Here is a 20,696-nt window from a genome sequence, read left to right on the forward strand (position 1 = left end):
CTGACAGATGAGCGGTTGAGGTACATGGTCTGGGTTACAGCTTGAGAGAGAAGTAAAGAATTCAAACTAAATGACCAGAAATTTGGGGAAAAGGATGGAAAATGAGCAGACTGCAGCCCCTGACCAGAAAATAAAGTCTCTATCCATCTCCCCACCCACATTTACCATTCGAGTCTTGGGCAGTTCCTGCCTTCTTCACACTCAGAGGGAGTATCAAGGACAGAGAGACCACCCATTAGAGTCCCCCAGAGCAGGGATGAGGGGGTGGGGGGTGGGTTGGATGCCTGGGTTCTGTGAATGTCTCTGGCTCTTCATGCCATCTTGTTGGGGCACAGATTCGTTTGGTAGGACCAATTCCCACTTTCTCTTGAAATCTGTTTAAACACCTCTCCCTCTGGGGAGTCTTCTCCGATGCACCAAGAAGGGAAGTAACCCTTCCCCTACACTGCCCTGGCGTCGTGCACATGCTATGTGCTTTGCACTCCTTACATCTCCAAGTGCTTGCCTCCTCCAGACTGGAACCTCTTGTAGAGTAGTCAGGGATTGTAGCTTGATCACAATTCAAGTCCCAGCACCCACACATGGTAGACATTCAGTTCATGTTCCTTGAACAAAAGTATGAATGTCACTATATATTTGGGAAGAAGATAAAAGGAAAAATAATTGAGGAATCACAGGTCCTTGAAGAAACGGGGGTGATTCTGCTAGATAAGCATGGCATGTTGAACAGAGAAGTTAATTCTTCCTCTCTCCTGTGACCTCACTAAAACAAAAGGAAGGTATAAATTCACATGGACACAGGCAGAGAGAGGAGATGGCAGCAACACAATTTTGGAAAGAGGCAGATACCTGCTTATTGATGTAGCAGACCTGAGGAAACTTGAACCTGAACTCAAGGGAAGCCCAGAAACAGTCATTTTCCCCTTTCAGAAGCCAGGTTCTGAAGGTGAGGCCTGGAAACAGGAGGACTACCTGAAAGGCTGTATTAAAACCAGAACTGATACACTGATTATGCAGGAAACAAATGAGCTGTTGTTACTCCAGGCCCTGTGACCCTTCCCCAGCCTGGCTGAAGACCTCAGATTTACTCTGGAAAGGCTGAACCAGCAGTCTCTGGGCTGGTGTGTCTGGAGCAAGGATGAGAGCGGGGCCGTGCAGAAGACGAGATTGAGATTAAGTGAGATCCCTGGGCAGGCAATTGAAGGATTCCTTCTGAGGAAACCAAGCAGCATGAGAGAAACAGGAAAGTGGGTTGTTAAGACACCTAAAGTCCTCACCATTCACATTCAGCAGCAGCTAATATCTAAAACTGATGAGTTTACAAACGCATGTAACTCAGATTTATGGAAGTAAATTTCAAAAGAAACAAATGAGGATGGGAAGTCCTTGCCTCTTGGAAGTAGACAGGGAAATACACGGTGAGGGTGACATGGGAATGCTTTTTGTTTCTAATATACTTTATATATATTTAACCTTTTAAAATAGGTACTTAAAAAACGACAGTGACAAAACCACGCGAGAAAAAGGATTTTACAAGTCCTCTCGGAGGGACGATAAAGGAAGGAAATTGCTGAAGTGACAAAACACATCCTAAACATCAGTGATAAAGGGCAAAGAGATTGGGAAAAGAACAAAGCCATGTACCTAAGAAATGACAGCAGACTAGTGTGAGGCTAAAGCTATAACTGGTAAGAGGTGGTAGCCACTCACATTAGCTGGGAGAAGGGATATTTGGTATATGTTGTGGGTTGCCCAGCAATCTTGTTGTCTGTGCTTAGGCAAAATTATGAAATGGCCTACCATTATTATGGTCTCAGAGTGACTTTGATATTGATGTTCTGTGAGACTGTTCATGTACAACAGGATAACAGGCCCAGCTGTGAGCACCAGGCCAGCTTTCAATACCACTGAGGCCTACCTGGAAGTGTCAGGCCAGTTCCTGGATGTCAGGGGCTGCTTTTTTTTGTTCTCAATTACGTGCTACCGCGTTAAGAGGGAGAAACTAACGCCGGCTTGCTGAAGAGCCCAGACACTCGTGCGTTTTGGAAGTGGAGTCTTGAAAGCAAGTGTTTTCCTGCCAAGCGAAACACATATCGCTTTTCTCTGTTCTTCTCTGCAAAGACAAGAGGGAAAAAAACCCTTAAATATATGTAAACCTTTTTGTTTATTTGTTTTTAATTGTCTTAACTAAAAATAATACACATAAAGGAGCCCAAAATATAAATATATAATGTAACAACTTATTATAAATAAAACACTTGCATAAACATCATCCAAGGACCAGGCTGTAGCTTTCCACTGAAAAAGAAATTCCTACACAGCTGCCCATAGGCAGTGATGATCCATTTTGTGAACACATCTGTAATTACTGCAATGGAGAGTGCACCCTGGATTGATACAGCCAGTTTGCACAAATGGCAATCATTTCCCCAGGTTTCATGTATTCTTTAGTAACATTTCCTTTGAGTACAACCAGCATCAGTACGCATATCTCAGATGAGACTACAGTGCATGTACTGCTAAGTAGTTAAAAAGGACTCTTGATCAAAAATGACTCTGTACCAATGCAGCAACGTGACAAACGTCACCACTGTCTGCACAGACCAGAAGCCATGTCATGATGGCACAGGTCACACCAAAGCCAACCTAGATGACTCAAACGTGGTCTTCCATGTCAGTCTCAAAGGGAGAGGAGGAGGATGAGGGAGCATAAGAAGGAGCCAGGGGCTTCCCTGGTGGCGCAGTGGTTGAGAGTCCGCCTGCCGATGCAGGGGACACGGGTTCGTGCCCCGGTCTGGGAAGATCCCACATGCCGCGGAGCGGCTGGGCCCGTGAGCCATGGCCGCTGAGCCTGCGCGTCCGGAGCCTGTGCTCCGCAACGGGAGAGGCCACAACAGTGAGAGGCCGTGTACCGCAAAAAAAATAAATAAATAAAAATTAAAAAAATAAATAAATAAAAGAAGAAGGAGCCAGAAGAAGACAGGGCTCAACATCCTAATGACTGCATAATTTTTTTTTTTACTTGTCCTCACAAATTATCCCAAAATATTACTTGGACATTTTGCTTCTTCTTCAGGATCTTAAGGTATATTTACTGTCTTATGTCATAGGATAGGAGGCTCCAGTGGAACGCTCAGCATGGTGACTCCTCCTGCTAAAGCAGGGACACATCAGGCCAGGCAGACGCTGAACCCAGAGTCCTGCAAGGGAAAGCAGGGTTCTCCCCAAAAGTGAGCCTGGTGACCCCAGTGGCCCAGCACCTGCTTATTTTTATTTTTATATCGATCCATATATATAATTGTGAGTTCATACCATTGCATCTAGTTTCAACCTGCCATCACAGGCTCATTCTAGTTCTCTCCTTTTCCATATCTGAGGTTCCCCGCTGACAGGGAGAAGCTTGGCTGCTCCCGATGCACTTATTGGGTTGGCCAAAAAGTTCGTTCGTAATAGCTTCCAGAGAAACCCGAATGAAATTTTTGGCCAACCCAATAATATATTTACTTACTTGATCAGAACCCCACCTCCACCCCCGCTTGCCACTGCATGTAACAAACTCCTATCACCCTGTTGCGCCCTTCCCCATACAGATGCTCTCCTCACCCTACTTGGGTTCTGAGACTCACTACCTCCTATATCCAACCGACATGAATGTCTCCAACACCCCAATTTGGGCTCCAACACCCAATGCTGGGTAGTACCCACACCCACATGCCCTTTTCACCCTGTTCAGGCTCTGAAATCCCGTACAGGGCATTCCTCCTGTGTGGATGCCCTCCTTATCCTGCTCAGGTTGACACTCCCATGCTGGGCCATTCCACCACTTGGAATGCTCCCTAGTAAGCCCTGTCACCCTACACCAAGCCACCAGCTGCATGAACACCCTCCTCATCCTGCTCAGGCTCAAAGACCCTGCTCTGAGCCCATCTTATGGCTTTAGGACTGAATTGCTCAGAAAGGGAAGGGAAGAGGAAGAGCAAAATGTGTTAGCGTCTGACTAATTGTGGGCTCGCTACACTATGGCACGCTGCCTTTTCAAGCATAAAGCTATCCCCTCAGCCCAAGATTCTCAAACGTATCTGCCACGAGACCCCTCATAGCACAGAAGAGTGAAAAGAATTCCTTCATATTAAAAAAAAAATTACTAGGCTTCCCTGGTGGCGCGGTGGTTGGGAGTCCGCCTGCCGATGCAGGGGACACGGGTTCGTGCCCCGGTCCAGGAGGATCCCACATGCCGCGGAGCGGCTGGGCCCGTGAGCCATGGCCGCTGAGCCTGCGCGTCCGGAGCCTGTGCTCCGCAATGGGAGAGGCCACAACAGTGAGAGGCCCGCGTACCGCAAAAAAAAAAAAAAAAAAAAAAATTACTATGATTTACATTTTTCTCTAGGAAAAAATTCATTTGATTCTATACAAAATTGTTTGACAGATAAATTACAAATCTTCGGTCCAAATCTTGAAATACACAGCTGATGCTGCAAGAAGATGCACCATATCCTTTTTATAATAGGCCTGTGGCTGCACACGATCACACACACCCAGTCGCGAGGCCACTGGCACCCGTGACGTTCTACACGCAGATACTCAGATTCACACAGCCTCGCTGCACTCGCCAACCGCCCCGGTCACACAGCGACCCGCACACCCACCCCATCGCACACACATCACCCCAGTCACAGTCCGGCACAGCCAGTCTCCCACCGCGCCTCTCGCCTCACTGCTCAGTCACGAATCACACTCCAGGCTACTTTCTGTGGCCTCCCTCCGGTCAGGTGCCGCTGCAGGCACACACCGCCTCCCACCCAAAGAATTACACACACGCAGAAACACAACTCACCCTCAGCCAGAGGCGGGGTCGGCCCCGCAACCCTCACGGCGTCGCGCGCGTGCAGACAGGTGCACACACACAGACACACGCTCATGAGGCCGGGTACAAAGGGCCACACGCCTGTGAAGCACGAGAGGGGACTACCCCAAGGGAAGAATCTGACAGAATCCGCCTCGCACGTGCTCGGCCTCAGGACGGCACCCACGGACGCACTCGGCGGTCAAGACTCTAGAAGTCCGTCGAGCCTCGCACTGCCTGGACAGGTCCCCGCTGTGAGTTCTCTCAGCTTACCTCGCGAGGGCGCGGATCCCCGGCTCCGAGACTAGAGTCGCTCGGTCCCAAGCGTGCCTGCGCCTGCGCACTCAGAGCCCAGCCCAGCGGCTTCCGGCTGTGGACTACATTTCCCAGAAGCCCCAGGGGTTGGTGTAAACTTCCACCCGGAGGGCCTCTAGCCGTGCGTACTGGGTGTTTCAGCCACCGCGGGTGAGTTAGTCGAAACCTGGGGAGAAGTTGGTGCTAGGTGAGGCGGATCAGGACTCGTCTGGGGTAGGGAAAGGGATGGAGCTGTAGCCCAGAGTGAGGAGCCCAGGGCGCATCGTGCCCGCAGCCTCAGGCCTGTATTGGAATGAGAAGAGAGGGGGGATTGTGTGACTAATTGTAACAGGCTGTGTGTGTGTGTGTGTGGTGCGTGTGCGCGCGCGCTCCCGCGCGCTTTCCAGAACCAAGTTGGGCCTCCTGTCGGTGGGCGCGGTTGTCATTCTGATACTGGTGCTTGGCTCAGCGGTGTGTGTGACTGACCCATGCCCCTGCTGCTTTCCCCTTCCTTCCCTCACAGCCCGGGTGTCTGTACAGACTTTCCCAAGAGGAAGTCAAATACTGAACCCTAGAATGAAGATTCCCAGAAAGCAAGAAGACACAGTCCTGGGCTTGGTATGGGACTTTTAGAGCTAAAAGTGTCTCCAAGGCAGACTCCTGGCTCGAAATGGTGGGAGGGGTTCCTACTTAGAAGTGCTGTGGGTGCTGCTACATTTTTCAGAACCACAGCTTTCCCATATCTCTGATTCTAGGAATCGGCTGTGATTTCAAAGACAGGTTCCAGCCTCCCTGTCTCATCTGGTCATATGTGTGAGGTCGGAGCTGATGTGGCCCTGGAGGGGACTTCTCCGTCTCTCTGTGCTCTAAGAAAGGCCTGAAAAAGGTCTCATGATTTCCTTCTTCCCCAGTCCTGCCTTTCTCCCCCAAGAAGTATCCTGAGCAGGAGGGGAAAATTGTTGTTGCACATCTAAAAGTACAGATCAGGTGAGTTTCTACTTCCTCTTTGTTCATAAATGCATCTTTGTTTTTAGTACATGGAAGCATTTGCTTTTCTTTTCATGAAATGTCCAGTGGCCTATTCTAGGCCTTCCTTCCCAATGAATGAGGGGCCGTGCAGGTGGCCCTCTCTCACTCACTTTTTATAATGGTAAGAAATATATATCCTGGAGTCTAAAGTTAAAGCTTTGTTTTATTGAGATTAATATTTAAGTGGAATCACATCATTGATCTTCTGCAGAACCTAAGTTTAAAAGTAAGGCAAGATCAGAGGTAGTCCGACTGGTGTCAGTAAGTAAATGACACGGGCGTCTGTTTTTTTTGTGTTTTATTTTGCGGTACGCGGGCCTCTCACTGTTGTGGCCTCTCCCGCTGTGGAGCACAGGCTCCGGACGCGCAGGCCCAGTGGCCATGGCTCACGGGCCCAGCCACTCCGTGGCATGTGGGATCTTCCCGGACCGGGGCACGAACCCGTGTTCGCTGCATCGGCAGGCGGACTCTCAACCACTGCGCCACCAGGGAAGCCCCCGGGCGTCTGTTTTTTAAGGTGTTTAGGAGCAGGAATGTGATTGGAAGTCTAAGCGTGGAAATCTGTACCATCATGGTCAAGGGTTTCTTCCAAGGAATCAATGGGTTGAGATGTATGTTTATAAAGAGTTTGTCAAAAGAAAAAAAATGTACATATGAGTAAAGTAATATTCATTGTGATGAACGATAATACTCAAATTTTATATGAATGTCATTTACTATTATTGGAATTCAGAGACATTTTACAAGGGTTATATCCAAAGCAGTATTTCAGTTGATTATTCAGTGGAGAAAGAGAAAAAGAACCAAACACTGTTCTGTCTGCTTTGCCCAAATTTTCTCATTTAGTCTGCAGATGCCCCTCACCTGACATGTCCATTCAGAGGAGAATTTTGTCAGTAAAAAGTTCTTATTGTATTGAAGAAGAATGTTCAGGAATTGGTAGGCTTTATTATAATGGTCACACTGATTCCCTTACTATTCCCACACATGTCAAACAGATTTGCTTCCAAGAATTTTCAAATATTTTAAAATTGGATATAGATTTATTGTATACTTAAGATTATGGAATTAATGCTCATTTTTGCAAAAAGAATCAGTTATTCAATTATATTACATGAGGGACTTATAAAAAAGAAAGTTAAATAGCCCCAGCACCACTATTAATACTTTGGGGAGGTTTTTTTTTTTAATACTATGCTGTTTGAATTTTATTTTGGAACATCTCATTCAGATCAAAGTGACAACAAAACTTGTAGTAATAAACAACAAAAATTCCACGAGGAGTGATTTGTTGAGCCAGATTTATTAGAATTCTACTAGAAGTCTTTTCTTAGGTAATGACATTCTTAGTTCTCCCTTAGCCAATTGTAGTGAGTTCCAAAATATTTAGATCCCAGCTAGTAGAATTGAAGTTTTGAACCCAAACTCGTAAGTTCTTTTTTTTTTTTTTTTTTTTTTTTGCGGTACGCGGACCTCTCACTGTTGTGGCCTCTCCCGTTGCGGAGCACAGGCTCCGGACGCGCAGGCTCAGCGGCCATGGCTCACGGGCCCAGCCACTCCAGGGCATGTGGGATCTTCCTGGGCCGGGACACGAACCCGTGTCTCCTGCATCGGCAGGCGGACTCTCAACCACTGCGCCACCAGGGAAGCCCAAAAGTATTCTTTTTTTTTTTTTTTTTTTTTTTTGCGGTACGCGGGCCTCTCACTGTTGGGGCCTCTCCCGTTGTGGAGCACAGGCTCCGGACGCGCAGGCTCAGCGGCCATGGCTCACGGGCCCAGCCGCTCCAGGGCATGTGGGATCTTCCTGGGCCGGGACACGAACCCATGTCCCCTGCATCGGCAGGCGGACTCTCAACAACTGCGCCACCAGGGAAGCCCCGTAAGTTCTTTTTTAAAACTTTTTATTTTACACTGGAGTATAGTTGATTAACAATGTGTTAGTTTCAGGTGTACAGCAAAGTGATTCAGTTATATATATACATGTATCTATTCTTTTTCAAATTCTTTTTGGGGAGGTTTACTTTAGCAAAATTTTTTTCTCTCCAGCTGTATATGTGTGTGTGTGTGTGTGCACAGAATAGAAATTATTCTAATTGAACATTCAAAGGACACAGACTCCCCAACTCCTATTTAGAAAAAGTAATTCTACCATAGGTTTCTTATACCTCCATGAATATAGAAAGAAGAGGAAAATGCCAATGAACCCCTCTAGTTTAACAAACCTTCCAAGTATTTACACCTCCAGATTTATGCCTTTTAGTGTTATATAAATCAATTCAGAGTAATCATTATGGCACAATTTATCAAATAAGATAACCTTCAGCTTACACTTTTTTTAGATTTTTAAAGTTGCTTTAAAAACAGGACATAGCAATACCCTCTCCAGTCCAAGTATCTTTTAATGCAAATAACATTTTAGAAGACAGATTTATAATAGTAGAAAACAGAATAAGATGGTAGGGCTTCCCTGGTGGCGCAGTGGCTGAGAGTCCGCCTGCCAATGCAGGGGACAGGGGTTCGTGCCCCGGTCCGGGAAGATCCCACATGCTGCGGAGCAGCTGGGCCTGTGAGCCATGGCCGCTGAGCCTGCGCGTCCGGAGCCTGTGCTCCGCAATGGGAGAGGCCACAACAGTGAGAGGCCCGCGTACCACAAAAAAAAAAAAAAAAGAATAAGATGGTAATAACTATAAATATTCATGTAAATCTTTCCATAGGACAGGAGAGTAAGATTGAACCTCTTATTAACGTTCTCCATCTAATACCTTATTAGGTTCTTTACTTTAGCTTTATGTTGAAGAATGGTGTCTCTTCTTTGGTAGCTGCAGGGACGAGGAGAGATTTGGTTAGCACTTCCAAGCCTTGCCTCTAAAATATTTAAAATGTCATTATAAAAAGGAGTGGGCATGAGACTCAAATTTTACTATAAAAAAAGAAAGTAGAGGGCCTCCCTGGTGGCGCAGTGGTTGAGAGTCCGCCTGCCGATGCAGGGGATACGGGTTCGTGCCCCGGTCTGGGAGGATCCCATATGCCGCGGAGCGGCTGGGCCCGTGAGCCATGGCTGCTGGGCCTGCGCATCCGGAGCCTGTGCTCCGCAACGGGAGAGGCCACAACAGTGAGAGGCCCGCATACCGCAAAAAAAAAAAAAAAAAAGAAAAGAAAGTAGAAAATAATTTTATCTGATAACAATACTATCTAACTTTTATTTAGTAATTATATGTCATTAAGTGGTGTCTATGTAATATCCCAACCTTCATGACAACTGTAGGAAGTAGGTGCTATTCTTATCCCTGGTTTATCAACCTAACTGAAAAGTTGGTAGTTGTCAGACTAGGACTCACATTCTGGAAGTCTGACAACAGAGTCTGTATTTATGAATGACATTATAATCCCTCCCTTCATTTTACATACCTTTTTTGTTTTGTTTTGTTTTTTGGCCGCATTGTGCTGCTTGCGGAATCTTAGTTCCCTGACCAGGGATTGAACCTGGGCCCTTGGCAGTGAAAGTGCAGAGTCCCAACCACTGGACCACCAGGGATTTCCCTATAATTCTTTAATTTGCCTGTATCAATCAGTAATTCATCATGAATGTCTTTCTCCAACATTAATAAGGCCTAGTGTGCCATTATAACTGAACATAAGTTATGTAACCTGTTGCCTCCTGTAGCTATTTATTTTTCTAACAGTTGGTTACTCTAAGTTGTTATATGATAAACATCTTGTGCATGTATCTTAGTGTGCTAACAAAAACTGCCAGAAATGGAATTTTGGTCAAATAACAGACATAAGGGCTCACAGTATGCTGAATCTCATGATAGTAGTTAGAGGAATACAAGCACTGAAACATAGTTACTATCCCTTAAGTTTCTTGTTATACAGCAAATAATATAAAATCAGAGTAGATAGAATAAGCATGAGATAGGAGGTAATAAAGCCACTAGAGAAATTCAGGTCACATGCCTTGGGAATTCATAGGAAGGAGATGTTGTATCTCTAGCAACCTCTGTCAGGTTTTGACCAAATTATTCTGAGTTCAGAGGAACTCTACGGTAAAAAATGGAATTTAGGCTGTATGATTCATACCAGCTCTGTCCAGTAGAACTTTCTGTGGTGATGGATATGTTCTGTATTTACATTCTCCAAATGGTAGCTACTAGCCACATGAAGCTATCGAGCACATGAAATGTGGCTGGTGCAACTGAAGACACTGAACTTTTAATTTTATTTAATTTTACTTAATTTAAAATTTTGATTTGATTTAAATAGCATATGTGGCTATCATGTTGGATCTCACAACTTCATAACTTACAGTTTTTTTCCTAATGATGTTAGTTTCAAAGTGAGACTAATGGAACAGCTACAGATAACATCATCAGAAATTGGGGTGGACTAGAGACCTTTCTGCTAGAGTTCGGCCTCTGCTCTGTATCTACACTTGTGCAGCTGGTTCCCTCTGGTATAGGAAGGGTTTGGCTTCATCCAAGCTCCCTCTTATCTCTCCTGATTTGTATGTGGGGCACTGTGGGGTGGAAGTAGAAAGAAGGCAAAACAGGATCATGTTAACTTAAGTCATTTTGGGATTTCTTTGAGACACGCCTGGTCTCAAAGCTTCCTGTTCCTCCCCCAGTCCTGGCTTCTCTGGACTCTGTGCTTTTCGAGTGGAGGAAGCCCAAAGAGGAGATCAAGTTCTTGCGGTTCTACAACCATGGCCCATGTAAGTTCATGTTTATCCTCCTTGAGATGTTGTGGTTTTGAATTCCTGTGATCATTTTTATTATCCTGAGACTTCCTTCCTAAGACAACCTGATTGCTCAAGCTGCACCCAGTTCCTCTGATCACAGTGAAGGATGGTGTCATACAGCCTAGTGGCCTCCTCCTTTGCCCCTCTTCTCTCTTTGCCCCTCTTCTCTCTCACCTGTGTTCACCTATTCATCACCTTTCCACGTGCCCAGTCTCTCTCAGGAGCATTAATGGAGCAGTGATGGATGAAGTTGCTTGAGGGAGATATTTGAACTTCCCTTGTTAGAGTCATGATTCTATGACACAGAGATGATGGTCCATTAGACTCCACAGACCTGAGTTTTACAGGTTGATAAGATGGAATTTAGTGTTGAGTGTTCTTCATGTGATGAGATCCCATACCCTGAGAAACTTATAGGGCTAGATTGGAGTGTGACTGAGGCCTGCACGTGGGGATATCAGGGATCTATCTAGGGGGTCCCCAGAGGGATGAATAACAGGACAAAAATCAATTTTGTGGTTGAGGAGGACGTGCTGGTCTCTAGTGACATCAGTGCCATTGTGGATCATCCTACGTCAGCATCCTCCAGCTCAGGATCAAGACAGGTGTTCCTGAGGGATGGTGGTAGCAGGTAGGAAGACCCTCCAGATCCCTTATGGGGAATGAAGAAAGGCTAATGGGACTGGGGAAGACCTTAGACATCTTGTCCAAAATAAATGCCTAAATATGACAGAAGGATTCGTCTGATATATCCACAAGATGGATGATTAGCCAGCCGGTAAATAAATTAACTAAAGAGTTTGTCATTTGTTATAACAAGGAAAAACGCTTATGACATTTTCTTGCATAATGATGAACTTGAGTTTTAAGGAAATCAAATGTCAATCGCATCCTATTTTCTAAGATAGAGATTTTAGAGTACTTTTGGGGAAAAACAATTCATTACTTCATTTTTTTAAAAATTCCTTAAAAAAAAATTCCTTGAAGGGAAAAGAGAATGGAACTCACATTTATTCAGAACTTAAACGGCAGGCACGTGATAGGCAGTGTGCTTATTTATATGATTTCATTTCATTGGGAACCTTTGATTATTTTATTCATTCATTCATCCCATGGTATACAGGACATTCTGTTTGTACCAACTGTATTCTTTAAAAACATATAGGCATTCCACTTTAGAAATCACTGATTTTCTTATTCTTCTCTACATACCACGGGCTTGAACCTCAGTTTACTGCTTGCTTTATCATTGCCTCTTTCTTGCAAAGCAGTTTTCCATCTTGAAAATACATTTAAAACGTTGTTTATGATACATGGGTCTGTCATTTCAGATGTCCTTGTCATTCAGGGACGTGGCCATAGACCTCTCCCAGGAGGAATGGGAGTGCCTGGACCCTGTTCAGAGGGCCTTGTACAGGGATGTGATGTTGGAGAACTACAGCAACTTGGTCTCATTGGGTAAGGATATCTGTGCAAATAACTGACAATCTGTTTTCTGGAATATCAGTTTTCTCCATTGTTGAATTTCAGAGCTCTGTTTTAAGACACCAGCTGAATGTCTGCCCCCTATTTTGAAAGAAATGGTTTGAGCATTATTGGGTTGGAAATAGGCACTTGGTTAAGCATCATCTTCTCCATCCTGCAGTGACCTTCTCTCTCCCCTCTATCCCTTCCTATAATTGCCTGTTTTTATAAATTAGTCCTAGATTTGAGTCCCAAGACATCTTCAGAGAAGCCAGGTGTCATATAATGGGTATGCTCAGAATTCCTGTAGCTGCTCTGTGTTCTTGTCTGACTCACTTGAAAAGAGATTAGCTAGTCTCAGGGTTTTGTGTTTTTGTGATCAGATCAACCTCTACATTTCATATAGTGGTGAACTGGGTTAACAATATCCATTTAAAATTCAAGCAAACATATCTCATCAGAGAAAAGATGTATTCTCTTCAACCTACTTTGTGCTTGAAAATTCTAGTCTGTGAATTTTGCGTTTTCTATTGAAAGAATTCTGAGGAAGAACTTGGAAGTGTTTTAGGAAACAGTATTTTTCTTTTACGTAAAAAAATAAGAAGAAGAACAACAAAAATAATACTACATGTTAGGCATTCTTGCAAGCCCCTACATATATTAATTCATTTAATTCTCACAAGAGCCCTATGAAGTAGGTAATATTAGGCCCATTTACATTGATAAAAGCATAATACACGGAAGGAATAACAGCTGGTGGGTGACAGAGGATCTGAACCCAGACCACAGGGCTCCAGAGTCTGTGTCCTCAACCCCTCTCTATACTGCCTTTAAAAGCAGAGCAGACCTTTTCCCTCCCCTATCTGCCCTCTTTAGTCCTATGACCATGAGTCCATGTAAATGACAGTATTCTTCAATGGCCTTTTTTCATTTTATCAAATACTATTTTGACCTACAATTTAATATAAATGTAACCAAGTCTAAATTAAGTCATTTTGAACTTACGGTTTTTTGTTTGTTTGTTCTAAATCATGTGGCATTTCTTTCCTGTGAGCAGGATGTTCCTCTCCTAAGCCAGACGTGATTACTTTATTGGAGCAAGAGAAAGAGCCCTGGATGGTAATGAGAGAAGGAACAAGAAGCTGGTACACAGGTCAGTGATGGCAAATCAGGCGAGGGGGATGCCGTCACAAGTTATAGCCCTTTGGATCAGGGAGAGGCATGGCCCTAAGATGTTGTTTGGAAAGCTCCTTTCAAAGGCCCAAGGCCTGTGGGGAAAAGGCATGAAATCTGGGAAAACATTCAAATCCTCTCAACATGAGCTCCCATATATAGGACTTGTTTCTATAGATTTTGATTCCGCTTGTCTGGGTCGGTGCCTGAAGAGCAGTATATGTAAGGAACTCCCCTACATCCATCCTAAGTAGGAGGACCACTGACTTAACTTGTTCCTCTAATCACTTATTTTACCCTCTTTTAGAGTCATATCATTAAGTCTTTTGCCTTCTTTCAAATTGCATTACAATTTAGAGTTCTCTAAATCAGGATCCAGCAAACTTAGGCCCAGGGGCCAAACAGTTCACCATCTGCTTTTGTATGGCTCACAGGCTAAAACTGGTTTTTACATTTTTAGTGGTTGAAAAAAATCAGAAAAAGGATATTTTGTGAAACATAAAAATTTTTGAAATTCAAATTTCAGTATCCGTAATAAAGTGATATTATAGTACACCTACACTTATTCAATTACATACTGTCTATGGCTGCCTTTGAGCTATAAGAGCAGAGCTGAATAATTGCGACAAAGACCACATGCCCTACAAAGCCTAAAATTTTTACTCTCTGGCTCTTTACAGAAAAAGTTTGCAGACCCCTGCTCTAAACCTTTTCATCTAATGTGTTTGTTTTTAGTTTGTCTTTTATTTCAACTATGAGATGCAATCCCTTATTCTACCCCAACATAGAAAAATCACATCACAGCATTTGTTTCCTTCTTGGTTTTGTTTTTCTTTTTTTTTTTTTTTTTTTTTTTCAGATTTGGAGTCTAAGTATGTCACCAAGAAGTTATTTCCTGAAAAGGATATTTGTGAAATATATCTGTTTCAGTTGCAGAGAGTGGACAAAAGTAAAACTTACATCCATGAGGATACCATTTTCAGAAATGATTTGCAGTGTAAACATGAGTTTGAGAGACAAGAAGGACATCAAATGAGATGTGCTAGTCAAATGATAATCCAAAAACATATACCTCTTCTTCTGCATCAGAAAATTCATGCTAGAGAGAAATCATATGAATGTAAGGAATGTAAGAAGGCTTTTAGACAACAGTCATACCTTATTCAACATCTGAGAATTCATACTGGTGAGAGACCCTATAAATGTAAGGAATGTGGGAAAGCCTTTTGTCGTGTAGGGGACCTTAGAGTACATCAGACAATTCACGGTGGGGAGAGACCCTATGAATGTAACAATTGTGGAAAGACCTTTAGGCTTCATTATCATCTTACTGAACATCAGAGAATACATTCTGGTGTGAAACCCTATGAGTGTAATGAATGTGGGAAGGCCTTTAGTCGTGTTCGAGACCTTAGAGTACATCAGACAATTCATGCTGGGGAGAGACCTTATGAATGTAAAGAATGTGGGAAGGCCTTTAGACTTCACTATCAGCTCACTGAACATCAAAGAATTCATACTGGTGAGAGGCCTTATGAATGTAAGATTTGTGGAAAGACCTTTAGGGTACAACGACATATTAGTCAACATCAGAAAATTCATACTGGTGTAAAACCCTATAAATGTAATGACTGTGGGAAGGCCTTCAGTCATGGCTCATACCTAGTTCAACATCAGAAAATTCATACTGGTGACAAACCCTATGTATGTAAAGAATGTGGTAAGTCCTTTAGCTTTCATGCAGAACTTACTCGACATCATAGAATTCATACTGGTGAGAAACCCTATGAATGTAAAGAATGTGGAAAAGCCTTTCGTCTCCAAACAGAACTTACTAGGCATTGTAGAATTCATACTGGAGAGAAACCCTATGAATGTAAGGAATGTGGGAAGGCCTTTATTTGCGGCTATCAACTTACTTTACATCTGAGGGTTCATACTGGTGAGATTCCCTATGAATGTAAGGAATGTGGGAAAACCTTCAGTAGTCGTTATCATCTTACTCAACATTACAGAATTCATACTGGTGAGAAACCCTATGGATGTAAAGAATGTGGGAAGGCCTTTCGTCTTCAAGCAGAACTTACCAGACATCACAGAATTCATACTTGTGAAAAGCCCTATGAATGTAAGGAATGTGGGAAGGCCTTTATTCGTAGCAATCAACTTATTTCACACCAGCGAATTCACACCAATGAGAACACCTATGAGTGCAAGCAATGTGGGAAGATTTTTAGTCGTCGCTACAATCTTACTCAACATTATAAAATTCATACTGGTGAAAAACCCTATGTATGTAAAGAATGTGGAAAGGCCTTTCGCTTTCAGACAGAACTTACTCAGCATCACAGAATTCATACTGGTGAAAAACCCTATAAATGTAAGGAATGTGGGAAAGCCTTTATTCGTAGCAATCATCTTACTCAACATCACAGAATTCATACTGGTGAGAAACCCTACGAATGTAAAGAATGTGGAAAGACCTTTAGTCGGCACTATCATCTTACTCAACATCACAGAATCCACACTGGTGAGAAACCCTACATATGTAATGAATGTGGGGATGCTTTTATTTGTAGTTATCAACTTACCTTACATCAAAGAATTCACACTGGTGAGATTCCATATGAATGTAAGGAATGTGGAAAGACCTTTAGTCGCCGATATCATCTTACTCAACATTTTAGACTTCATACTGGTGAGAAACCTTATGGGTGTAAAGAATGTGGGGATGCCTTTCGTCTTCAAGCAGAACTTACTCGACATCACACAATTCATACTGGTGAGAAACCCTATAAATGTAAAGAATGTGGGAAGGCCTTTAGTGTTAAGTCAGAACTTACACGACATCACAGAATTCATACTGGTGAGAAACCCTATAAATGTAAAGAATGTGGGAAAGCCTTTATTCGTAGTGATCAACTCACTTTACATCAGAGGAATCATATTAGTGAGGAACCCCCATTCATAATGTAAAGAGGATACAGTGGCCTTTAGAAAACGCCTTTTATAACAACAGAATTCATAATTGATTTAAGAAAGTTTTTACTTGTTAGGGAACATATGGGAATCCCTTTTGCTTCGTGCTCAAAACTTAGCAGTAGTTTTATACTATATATATTGATTTAAAGAGTTGAAAAATTACAGCATCACCCAGCCTTTGTTAACTTTAGAGAATGATACTGCTGCAGTACATCTCAAACCAAGATAAAGGGTACCCCCTTCCCCCCTCAAAACTGTTGTTGACCAATACTTTTACAAGACACAATGAAATTGGATTACCAGATACATGAAACTGAAAGAAAAACAAACATACAAAATGAAAGCCCCCATTTTTTTATTATTGGACTTAACAGACATAAATTAGCTCTGTCATTTTTCTGTAAATGTCTCTAAATGTTTGCTCTCGGTGTCTGTACCTCAACTCATTGCAGACCAGAAGCAAACAACCTGTGGACCAGCATCAGTACATGGACCACACTTTATATAGCATTGTAACAGAAAATAATTCTGTTAATGTAACAGATGTGGGAAAAGACTTCAGCCATAGCAAATCTTTACTATAGTTCTCATAATTCCACCCCTGCCTGTGTGGTATTGGCAAGACACTACTCCCCTCTGTGCTTTATTTTATTTTATTCTATTTTACTTTATTTAATGTCCTTTGTGCCTCAGTTTTAAAGTGGTGATTATAGTACCTACCTAATAGTACTTTTGTAAGGATGAAATGTTGATTAAAAAACAAAACCTTTGGGGTTTCCCTGGTGGCGCAGTGGTTGAGAGTCTGCCTGCCGATGCAGGGGACACGGGTTCGTGCCCCGGTCCGGGAGGATCCCACATGCCGCAGAGCGGCTGGGCCCGTGAGCCATGGCCGCTGAGCCTGCGCGTCCGGAGCCTGTGCTCCGCAACGGGAGAGGCCACAACAGTGAGAGGCCCGCGTACCGCAAAAAAAAAAAAAAAAAGAAAAAAAAGAAAAAACAAAAAAACAAAACCTTTAGAAGAGCATTGTTCAATAAATATTTTATTATTAGTGATATTAGTAAGTTCATGTGAGAGGAAGACCCTGTGAATATAAAGAATTTGTAAAAACTGTCCACTACCTTTCATTTTGTTTACTTAATTAATTATGGATAAAGTTTAGTAAAATAAACTTTCACTTCTAAAATTCAGAAGTCATTTCTGAAAACAAATGTGAGAAAGAAATCTCTAGAGTTGATGGATATGGAGATTACGAGAGAAAGCTTTTGAAGAATCAGGGAGAGCTGTAATGCTTTTTCTTTTATAATCCATAAAGCAGACATGTTACAGTATTCTCTTTCTGCCCCAAATTCATGATAAATTAGAAACTAACAATGAAAAGGCCACTGTCCATTTGGAAAAAAATAAAAGAATAGTACAGGGAACACCGGTATGCCCTCTAGATTCAGTGATTGTTAAACGTTGTCATATTTTGGTTTGCTTCTATATAATTTTTGACATATTTTTTGCTGTGGTATTTAAGTATAAATATAGACATTATAACATTTCACCTCTCTCTATATATATATCATATAACTCCTAAGAATAAAGGCTGCCTCCTACTTAATCACTATATAACTTCACACCGAAGGAAAGTAACAGCAGTACCATATCTGTAATATTACAGATAGATAAGCAGTGCCTTATCCCAACGTATCTAAAAGAATGTTTCTGGGAACAGTAGTATTTAATGGTACTTGAAAAATGTTCTGTGGTCACAGATACTTATGAACTTCTAAATACTAAATCCCTTCTAAGAAAAAAATGCTAATTATCACGCTAGCAAAGGACTTAAGAGGCCTACAATAAAGAAAATTTGCTTAACTTAGTTTATCTTACTGTATCTTAAAACTTTACTAAGGAAGTCCCATTCACAATACCTAATTTCTTTGGGATGTGAACCCACACTGACAAGGCTGCCATAACTGAAAAACAGTGACCCTAAAGATGGACACTCCAGATAACCGTGGCAGATGCTTAGCTATGTTGAGAAAGGAAATGCATGATGTATTTCTCTGCTGCTCACATCTCTTCCTCTGCAGTCAGTTGCTTGCCCTCTGAATGTAGGGCTGATACTTTCTACAAAATTAAAAACCCATTTGGTTTAGTTTTTTATATGAACATACCATGACATATTTAAACCTTCTTTTTTACTGTTTAACAATTTTTCACTATTTCACATATACTTCAGTGAATATCCTTGTCTGTGACTATTGGTTTCTGTGAGCTGGAATTTCTTTAACTGTATACATGTGGAAGTAGAACTGCTCATACATTATATATTCTTTCAGTTATGTTAGATATTGCTACATTGATCATAGGTCACATACACTTCCAATTCTATTAGATATTGCCAAATTGTTCTCTTAGACTCCTATCAAATTGAGTATTTCTACAGCCTTATGTTAGGTATAAGTTTTAATAAATATTTTCATAAATTTCAATTTCAGTTGCACATTTTTTCAAACGTGTTTCTTGGCCAATCATTATTCCTTTACTTTGAATTTCCAACTCTTGACTTTCTCCATTATTATTGTTCTGTTGTTTGTTTGTTTTCTAATTGACTGGAGTGGCATTCTGGATAATTCATTTGCAATTATTTTCTCCTACCTTAAATATAGCATTAGTTATGTATCTACTGAATACTCATTCTATTTTTATGAGACAGATTTCTAGGTTATAAATTGTATAATCTGTATAATAATAAGTTTTATTTATTTTCTAATATTTATGTCTATTACTTTATTTACTTTTCTTTTTGAGATAGACTCTTCAGAACAAAATTGAATTTTATGGTGATAGCAGTCATCAATTTCTCTTAACTTAATTGAAATTTCCCAACACTTAATCATTTACCATAATGTTCACTCTATTTGGAGATAAATTCTCTTTGTTGCCTCTAAATAATTTCCTGCAATATTTGTAGGGGACCAGACGATACCTACTTTGTTTGGTAGTGATTGCTGAATTTTGTCCAAGGCCATTTTGTTATTTATTGGTATAATCTTATGTTTTCTCACCTTAAATTTATTGATGTATTGATTTGTTTTTATTAGTTCCTTGATATAAATTTATTGATGCACTGATTTGTTTTTATTTAAAATTGAATTTTAAACAATTCTGGTCATATACTGTGATTTTTGTCCTACTGCTGAAGTACATTTGGTAATATCTTACTTAGAATTTTTCCATCTATAATCATATGTGAGGCAGTATTATAGTTTCCTTTTTCTTTGATAAGATTTTAGAATTCAAATTAACTTATTTAAAAATTAGAAACAACTTGTCTCTAAAATATGCTGAATTTTGTTTTCTATTTTTTGGCCATGCCAATTGGCATGCAGGATCTTAGTTCCCTGACCAGGGATCGAACCTGCACTCCCTGCAGTGGAATGCAGCATCTTAATCACTGGACTGCCAGGGAAGTCCCTGTTGAATTTTTATATATGGACTATGTATTTGATATCCTTGCTATAAATTCATTTAGTTCTAGAAGGGTTTTTTTTAAATAGAGCTTTCTATAAACACAATCAAGACACATATCAATATAAAGATAATTCCTTTTTCATTTTCATTTCCTTTTATGTCCTTCAGTTGCCTTATTGCACAGGCAAGGACAGTGTTGAAGAAGCACTCAGAATGGACCTCGTTTCTGACCTTAGGGAAAAAGCATTCAATATTTTATCATAAAGTGTTATGTTAGCTGTTCATCTCCATAGATATCCGATTGTGAAAGATTTTTTCATTACTAACTTACTGAGAGCTTTATCATGAACAGTGTTGAATTTTGTCAAATACATAAAAAGCAACTATTGACATGATCTTTTAGTTTCCCTCCATCTTTAATGTGGTGAATCACTTTGATTAATTTTAGAATGTCATACCAGCCTTGCGTTCCTAGCTTATGCCCCATTTGGTCATGATGTATTATCCTTTATATATATATTGCTGAATTCCATTTGCTAATTGTTTTTTGGAAATTTCTGTGGGTATGATTATTATTGATATTGATCTGTAATTTTTTTCTTATGATCTCTTTCTCAGGTTTTATTATCAGTTAAGTTGATGTCATAGAGTGAGATGGAAAGTGTTCTTTATATTCTGAAAGCAATATTGTAAGATTCATATTATTTCTTT

At 41.4% G+C, this 20,696-nt stretch overlaps 2 protein-coding genes and 1 long non-coding RNA gene across 5 annotated transcripts in view; 1 reads left to right on the forward strand and 2 right to left on the reverse strand.

Moving 5' to 3' along the window:
* Nucleotides 1-24: 24 nt before the first annotated feature.
* On the reverse strand, nucleotides 25-5,176 carry LOC309794424. Its single transcript, XR_014292045.1, has 3 exons — nucleotides 4,835-5,176; nucleotides 1,919-2,113; nucleotides 25-763 (listed from the first exon to the last, which is right to left on the reverse strand). It is a non-coding gene; the product is annotated as an uncharacterized lncRNA (long non-coding RNA).
* LOC309794422 (uncharacterized protein) lies at nucleotides 5,170-19,638 on the forward strand. 3 transcript variants are annotated; one of them, XM_082605897.1, is made up of 7 exons: nucleotides 5,170-5,308; nucleotides 5,661-5,755; nucleotides 5,893-6,124; nucleotides 10,791-10,877; nucleotides 12,236-12,362; nucleotides 13,426-13,521; nucleotides 14,401-19,638. In XM_082605897.1, exons 4-7 carry the CDS (start codon nucleotides 10,869-10,871, stop codon nucleotides 16,515-16,517), a joined length of 2,349 nt encoding a protein of 782 aa, XP_082462023.1. In that variant the 5' UTR covers nucleotides 5,170-5,308; nucleotides 5,661-5,755; nucleotides 5,893-6,124; nucleotides 10,791-10,868; the 3' UTR covers nucleotides 16,518-19,638. The 3 variants fall into 3 exon arrangements, with proteins under 3 accessions (XP_082462023.1, XP_082462022.1, XP_082462021.1); XM_082605896.1 differs by lacking the exon at nucleotides 5,661-5,755; XM_082605895.1 differs by lacking the exons at nucleotides 5,170-5,308; nucleotides 5,661-5,755; nucleotides 5,893-6,124; nucleotides 10,791-10,877 and having other exon boundaries at nucleotides 11,955-12,362.
* The window catches only part of LOC309794791 (uncharacterized protein), a gene marked incomplete at its 5' end in the record, with an annotated part of 47,226 nt that continues 42,730 nt past the window's right edge, over nucleotides 16,201-20,696 (reverse strand). Inside the window, one exon of the mRNA XM_082606677.1 lies at nucleotides 16,201-16,333. The remainder of the gene's footprint in view (nucleotides 16,334-20,696) is intronic.

Source organism: Mesoplodon mirus, assembly GCF_964341445.2.
Source record: "Mesoplodon mirus genome assembly, chromosome: 19".
Taxonomy (NCBI): domain Eukaryota; kingdom Metazoa; phylum Chordata; class Mammalia; order Artiodactyla; family Ziphiidae; genus Mesoplodon; species Mesoplodon mirus.

What these genes read in the sequence shown, in the direction of transcription:
- LOC309794422 (XM_082605895.1), top strand. Translation starts at nt 12,218, where the DNA reads ATGGGTCTGTCATTTCAGATGTCCTTGTCATTCAGGGACGTGGCCATA. An exon ending in CAGCAACTTGGTCTCATTGG is followed by an intron (nt 12,363 to 13,425) that starts GTAAGGATATCT and finishes TCCTGTGAGCAG; the next exon opens with GATGTTCCTCTCCTAAGCCA. An exon ending in AACAAGAAGCTGGTACACAG is followed by an intron (nt 13,522 to 14,400) that starts GTCAGTGATGGC and finishes TTTTTTTTTCAG; the next exon opens with ATTTGGAGTCTAAGTATGTC.